General features: G+C 43.2%; 1 protein-coding gene across 1 annotated transcript; it reads right to left on the bottom strand.

Moving 5' to 3' along the window:
• Positions 1-1,778: 1,778 nt before the first annotated feature.
• Positions 1,779-6,081, bottom strand: LOC117936555 (galanin receptor 2a-like). Its single transcript, XM_034859722.1, has 2 exons — positions 4,787-6,081; positions 1,779-3,502 (listed from the first exon to the last, which is right to left on the bottom strand). The coding sequence occupies exons 1-2, from the start codon at positions 5,656-5,658 to the stop codon at positions 2,506-2,508; spliced, it is 1,869 nt and encodes a 622-aa protein (XP_034715613.1). The 5' UTR covers positions 5,659-6,081; the 3' UTR covers positions 1,779-2,505.
• Between the last annotated feature and the right edge of the window lie 429 nt (positions 6,082-6,510).

Here is a 6,510-nt window from a genome sequence, read left to right as displayed (position 1 = left end):
AACCTTTACAGCTATTTCAGCGCCATGTTTCAGTCCTTTGCTCATCAAGGCATGTGCTGGTTTGGCCAAAACTCTCCAGTTATCACATACTAAAACTGACATACTTTTGTATTTTTCCGTAGCTATTCACAATGCAGTCAATGTGAGGTATCTAAAGCAACTAGTGACTAAAGTCGAAAGTAACACGAAAAGAAAATACTCAAGTAAAGTACAGTTACCTCAAAATTTGGACTGAAGTACGTATAAGTACATATACAAATATTAAGGGTTTGCTTACCCAAATTGTAAACATTTTGTCTGACCTGTAGTAGTATCTAGACATGCAGTTTTGGTTTCCTTTGTCTTGGTTTTGAAATGTCTGTGGTTGAAAACAACACAATTTTTAAAGGAACTATCCGAAAAAGAAGAAATAGTCCTGTTGACAGGGTTCCAAGTATCATCCAGAGTATAGCTTTAACATTGATATCCTAGTTATAGATCCATTAAATGGGCCTGGAGTCACCGTCGTCCCACGCCTAAAGTGTGCCAGTAGCTCCTTACAGGACACTGATTGGTCCGAACAACTTGGTTCAGACACAAATTTTGAAGCCTGACAAGTCAGATTTTTGTGTGATCCCACGAGCCGTGTGATCTTGTGACATTGTGAGAATCCCTCTACCGTGCAAGGTAAAATGTGTTAGGCTTCAAAGATGCAATGTCTTTTGGTGACTTGGATTAAAAGAAAAATCCACATGGCACCCTTAAGTGGCATATTTCTTCAATCGGCATGAAACACATTAATTTGTTCCTTGTAACCACGATTCCACTATTGACCAAAAATGACATGGGCAGGATGGATATCTCATTCACTGCTGATAGTTGGGGTGAAATAACCCCCACATCCACCAAGCAGAAAACAGCTTACATGAACAGAATGTCACGAATGATTAGGTAAAAATGAAATATCCATTCTTTAGAGAGAATTTTTTCACTGATTTTAGAATGACACATCGCAGTTGATTTTTCCAAAATGACATACAGTATATTGGGGTGGCATCAGAAAAGCAAAACTAGGCGAAATTCCCGGAGGTTGCCAGACTGAGACCGCAGCATCCACAACAATGTTAATAGATGCTTGTCTCACAAAGCCAGACATTAGTTCACAGCACAGCAGAGTAGCTAACATTAGATGCTGGCTGTACTAACATTCATAAAATCCCATTCTCACGCGGAGCTCTGTACCTAACTGACAAACACACTTTTTGGGGGTCAGAATTATGGTTGGAACCGCTAAAAATAACAGCTGTAAGCTGTCTCCATTTTTCAAATACATCACCAATCTTTACATGGGGTTTGTTACGTCTTTGGTCACCCAACTGTTAGAAACATGGCAGGTTTTTATAAGTCAGGTAGAGTCTATCTCCGTTGATCCTGTTTGTTTGTTTGCTTGTTCATGGCTATACCACTGTTACAGCTGTAGCGTGTTGGGTTTACGTTTTTACAGGTACGGTATATCTGGCAACACGGCCTGGCTGTCAAACTGGGCAGTTGATTACAACACACAGGCCAGAACACAAACAGAAATTTCGTTACGGAGCGCAAATTTCAAAAGGAGAAAATACTGCCATTAACATTGGTGTCAGAAAAGATAGTATTTCAATTGTGTACTCCTTAATATCTGATGACGCATTGGGGTCATTTTTGGATGCATTGCAGTAAATATATTACATATTGGACCTTTAAAAAATCAGATGAGATTTAAAAGTTATTTTTCATACCTAATAGCATTATCACAGAGTTGGTATGTGCAAAACAAAAACAAATATTGTATTGCAAGTTTTAGATTACCTCTTTCATTTACAATATGTCTCATAATCCCGGCATATCAACTGCATGACTGCACAAGTGAACAACTGCTGCTACGGTAAACATTTTTCATAGACTGGAGACACTGGTGGTGACATTATCCTGTAAAGACAGAAGTCAGAAACTCTGATACAGTATGTCCCTGCATTAGCAAAGAAATGAGAAAGAAAGAGAATAACATGAAGTAAACTAAACTAATCATACAGATGTGCCGTGCTGGGTTATTGACTTAAGTAGACACGACTGTGACTAGCAGCTAAATCACTTATGATATGACTTGCATGTAATGGTGCACAGCTTTAATCAGTGATTCTGGCTGATAACTGTCTTTCTAGCCCGTGGCTACACAGCCTGCAGATCTTCCCCTGCAGGCTTCACTCCATCACTGCCCCATCCATCTGTCATCAAAGACTTGATCTCATCGGTGTGAACGTTGACCTTGAATCGCCTGTGCTTTCGATGATACTTGGAGAATACTACACAGAGAAGGAAGGAGTCTGTAAGCCAATTTATCCTCAAGACAAAAATGGCCTTTGCAAGGGATAAACCCACACTATCAACTGCAAACTGAATCAGGAGCTGTTTTTCTTTTTGCTGCCTGCAGGACAGACAAGTGTTCCAAAATTTAGCCCTGCTGATACTTCAGATAATCTGCAGCATTTACAGGCTGGTCATATCGGTTGTTTCATCCTGCCCATCTCCTACCAGATAGTAGGTTTGTGAAGTTTTGCTTCTGTACTGCCCAGAGTAACAGAGAGCATCTCTGCCAATGGTAATGATGTTTCTCTTATCAGCTGACAGACTACAGATTCTGTCCCCCGAATGCCTCCTTAAAGGCAGCACATCTATCTCCACAGACTCCATTCTTAAAGGTAATGATCCTAGGTTCTCCATCACAGAATGTCTTCTTGTTGGCAGAGGGTCTGCTGTTTGTATGGAGTGCTGGAGTGTGTGGAGCTGGCAGGGGAACAAGGAGCTGTCACACACACTGGGACTGGACCGACACCAGTCTGAGATACTGTGGTCAGATCCTGCACAGCTATCTGAACTGTCTCTGACCTTCCGCCCGAGTCCCTGTCCTCTAGCCAAGCTTAAAAGTCTGGGGACTGCAACGATGGCTGCAGACGCTGCCACAGCGGTGGCAGCAATATGGTGGCGTTCAGCAGCAGTCGCTTTGGTGTCTGTAATCACAGCAGTAGGAGACACCACGGCAGCTGAGCTGGAGAAAGAGGAGGAGCCAAAGATAGCGGAGACCTTCTGGTAGTATCGCGTCCGGATAACTTTGGCTGAGCGGTACAGATCCCCTATGAAACAGTAACAAATGGGGTTAAGGCTGGAGTTTGTCAGGCCCAACCACTGGGCAAATGGCCGTGTCTGCAGGAGCCAAGATGGCGGCCTTTGCTCGCAGTCAATCCAAAGGTCAACCAAGTAGAGCGGCAGCCAGGACACTGCAAACAGCAGCACAAGACACACAACCATCTTGGCAATCTTTTGGCGCGTCTTCAAGCGCGAGGCATGCAGAGCTTCGCTGCGAGGATCGAGATCAGCAAAAGTGGATTTTTTTCCACCCCAAAGCCGCCTACCAGTAAGGAAGCCTATGGTGAGGTTAAAGGCCACTGGCAGGCAGTAGAGCATCACAAACAGCAGCACATTATATCTGTGGAAGAAAAGTGAAACAATTAAAAATGAGATACAGATTAACTTCCCTTTTAATTCAAATAAACTATTTTATCCATTTGAATACATGTGAGGAAACACTTAAGATGCTGTCCATCCTCTCCATCTCAGGCTATTGAGAAATGCCTGATGAGTCAAGGCTATTTTTATTACAATGATGGCATGCTTCATTTCAAATTATGGATTGCAGTGTAAGTGTATTTATCAGGAACACAATTGGCTCTTTTCAAGACTATTAGATTAGCTCTTGTTTTCATCAACAAGACACAAGAATCAATTTGACAGCATTATAACCAGTAGCGCTATCTTAGAACTCCCAGTAGGATTAGGTCTGAAGGTATCTCTGGATAATCAACACAATGTCTAACACTTTGCAGCACTAAATTGCAAGATGGCCAACACACAATAAAGCTATTAAGGCATATACACAAAACTACTAAATGAACACAATACCGGTCATTCTGGGACACTTGACATGATTAAGAAAACCAAAACAGGGAAATTCTGCAAAAGGATAAAAAGGAACAAAAGCCTGTCTCTAAAACTGAGTTTGAAGTATTAACTGGTGCTGAAGGTGACAGTCTAAGCTTCAAGCACAGCACTGACGAACGTCACAGGTTTTAACAGTAACTGGGTTCTTGTATGAGAATCTAAAGGGACCAAAGACACCAAACCAGCACAGGCAAACACCAACTATTTTTCCAACTTGTTCGCTCAAATTGGAAAGACGTGCACATATGTTATGCTCCTCACATATAACAGAAAGACCTATCTAACTAAAAAGGCTTATTATTTCCTCAAAATATTAGTTAGAAATATGTCCGGCAAAAAGTTGCAACTAGACCTGTAACACTAGTTTGCTTTGTACTGTTTCTTTTTAAGTCTGTGGTTTTTTTCCAACTGGGAAAAACAGAGAGGGAGAAAAAAAATTTCAACAGGTGAAATCACCAACTGGGTTAATCAGCCAATCAGAGAGCTCTTTTTCATTGACAGCGTCTTCTAGTTCTACATTTTCAAACGGCCATTAAGAGCCAATTACTGCCAGCAGGGCTGGAAATAAACTACTGGTGATGGATGGCCGTTTAATGGGATCATGGCTCAACAGCGTCTACTTGCTCAGTGTCAGCTTGGTGTGTCAGCATGGTTGATTCTCTGGTTTGTAAGTGAACAAACAATCTGAACATGTGTTGGAGAGCAGCGGATCTGCAGAGATTAGATACTACACTTGATGATATTGGTAAATGTTGACTGTCGGAGAACTTACCCCTGTTTAAGGCGATGCTGAGGCCACCTCTCCTCACAGACCAAGATGGCAAATGTCCCAAAGCTGATCTCCCGCCGCTGGTTCACCACTGCAATAGGAGCGCACATGATCGAAGACACTGTCCACACCACAGCGACAGTCGCTAAGATTCGACGGCGGGTAAACATGGAGCGTGCTCGCAGTGGTGATCGAACACTGTAGTAGCGATTCACACTGATCACAGTCAGCGTCAACACACTGGCTGAGACCGAAACAGCTTGTGTGAAGGGCACCGCCCGACAAAGGAGGTCCCCGTACACCCAAGCGGTGTAGATCTGACTTCCCAGGGTGATGGGCATGCACACACACACCACAGCCAGGTCACACACCGCCAGGTTCACCAGCAGACTGCGAGTGGCGCTGACACCAGCTAGCCGCCGGCTCTGCCTGTTGGTGAGGACGCGCAGGGACATTAAGTTCCCAATGAATCCCAAAATGAAAGACAGACAGTACATGATGGTCAGAGCGATTGTGCTGGGCTCGTGGAGAGTCCAGAGCAGCATGCTCTCCAAGTTGGCCAAGTCTTTCAAAAGAAAGGTGGACAAGGACAAAGGAAAAGAGGAGGGTTGGTAGACAAAAGTGGATGTTTGTTGAGAAGATGAGGCTGAAGTGGTGGAGAATAAAGGGGAGGAGATGAGGGAGGAAGGGAGCAGAGAAGGTAGAGGTTGATGGAGGGAGGCAGTGGGGGAACTGAAAGTGGAGGACAGCATCACCGAGCTGTGGAAACTGTAGGTTTGGTTGAGTCTTTCCTGAGAGCCGTCGTACTGGAGCAGCGGAGAGAAGCTGGGCTGCACTAAGCTCCAGTCTGACAGGTGGTCCTGGGACACATCCATGGCTTACTGTACTGGTGTCCCTTGGTCCTCATTAAAATTAATTCATAGACAACAACAACAAAAAAGAAAGCTAAACACCAAAACCAGAATCTAAAAAGGCAGGAACTCCTTGCCAAAAAAAGATAATTTCAGGTTTCAGTTGTGTGGTCTGCAGGTTCCTCTGTCCTGTGTGGATAGAAGCACTTCTCGACAAATGTAAATCACGGTCCCCGTCTTGATCACATCTGATGAGTTAGGTGGAGTCATTATGTCCGCATGCTATGTACAATCATTCCTCCAGGGAGCGGCTTTCTGAACCTGGATTTCTGCCACAAGCTGTTAATAGATTTTCTCACCTTCAAGGAAGGCGAGCATGCAGACCTCCCCCCTCCTCACTGTCCCTTTCTTCTTCCTCACCCCATTAGTCCGTTACAAGGAAGTGTTCCAATCTGTTTTGAGAAAACATCACAGATATCAGTGGCTGTTTCCACCAACAGCTGTATTAAATTCTCTGTAGCAGATCAAACAACAGCAAATATCCCATCCCTAGATAGAAAAATATTGAAAAGCTTCAATCATCTCCACATGGTAGATCACAGTTTCAGTGTCGCAGAAACATTCACTAATACAAAGTGAGAACTGTTTCTGCTCAGGAACGGATCTGTTGTGTACTGTAGTTTTTACACTGTAGATATGGTTAAAAAATTTTTTTGCAGCATAGCTTTAATATTAATTATTAATTGATCAAGCACGGATAGCAGGACGTCATCCTGGGCATATGTAATTCTCATCAACATCAGAATACTGCAATTAAAAAAATAAGAAGAAGAAGGGTGCAGAAGTTAAACGTTTCAATAAATAAACTTTAAAATG

This window comes from Etheostoma cragini, chromosome 2, assembly GCF_013103735.1.
Source record: "Etheostoma cragini isolate CJK2018 chromosome 2, CSU_Ecrag_1.0, whole genome shotgun sequence".
Lineage (NCBI taxonomy): Eukaryota > Metazoa > Chordata > Actinopteri > Perciformes > Percidae > Etheostoma > Etheostoma cragini.
Note: the sequence above shows the minus strand (reverse complement) of the source record. Positions and strands in the feature narration are given on the sequence as shown.

What these genes read in the sequence shown, in the direction of transcription:
- LOC117936555 (XM_034859722.1), bottom strand. Translation starts at nt 5,658, where the DNA reads ATGGATGTGTCCCAGGACCACCTGTCAGACTGGAGCTTAGTGCAGCCC. An exon ending in CAGCATCGCCTTAAACAGGG is followed by an intron (nt 3,503 to 4,786) that starts GTAAGTTCTCCG and finishes TTTCTTCCACAG; the next exon opens with ATATAATGTGCTGCTGTTTG.